This window comes from Mesitornis unicolor, unplaced genomic scaffold (genome assembly GCF_000695765.1).
Source record: "Mesitornis unicolor isolate BGI_N332 unplaced genomic scaffold, ASM69576v1 scaffold39155, whole genome shotgun sequence".
NCBI classification, from domain to species: domain Eukaryota; kingdom Metazoa; phylum Chordata; class Aves; order Mesitornithiformes; family Mesitornithidae; genus Mesitornis; species Mesitornis unicolor.
Genome location: NW_010185505.1, coordinates 1 through 306, shown reverse-complemented (window position 1 = coordinate 306; position 306 = coordinate 1). Strand labels below are relative to the sequence as shown.

The window sequence follows — 306 nt, the reverse complement described above, 5'->3', positions numbered from 1 at the left end:
ATTTTCCGGGTGGGCCTGGTGCTCCTCAAACACACCCTGGGCTCCTCGGACAAGCTCAAGTCCTGCCAGGGCCAGTATGAGACCATGGAGAGGCTGAGAGCCCTCAGCCCCAAGATCATGCAGGAGACCTTCCTGGTGCAGGAGGTGAGGTGCTGGGGAGAGTCGGGGGGCAGTGCCGCCCAGCTGGGCACTCTGCTGAACTGGGCAGCCCCTGGGCGGGCAGAGCTGGTGTAGCATGGGGACAGTCCCTAAAAGGTTTGGATTTGGGGTGGCCTGTGCCCTGGGAGTGGCAGTCCCTGCCCCAGT

General features: G+C 63.7%; 1 protein-coding gene across 1 annotated transcript in view; it reads left to right on the top strand.

The window, feature by feature from the left end:
• LOC104540940 (TBC1 domain family member 10A-like) overlaps positions 1-144 on the top strand; it is a gene marked incomplete at both ends in the record, with an annotated part of 3,288 nt that extends 3,144 nt beyond the window's left edge. The window contains one exon of the mRNA XM_010184862.1: positions 1-144. This exon is cut by the window's left edge and continues 3 nt beyond it. Within this exon, the coding sequence (XP_010183164.1) occupies positions 1-144 (144 nt within the window).
• Between the last annotated feature and the right edge of the window lie 162 nt (positions 145-306).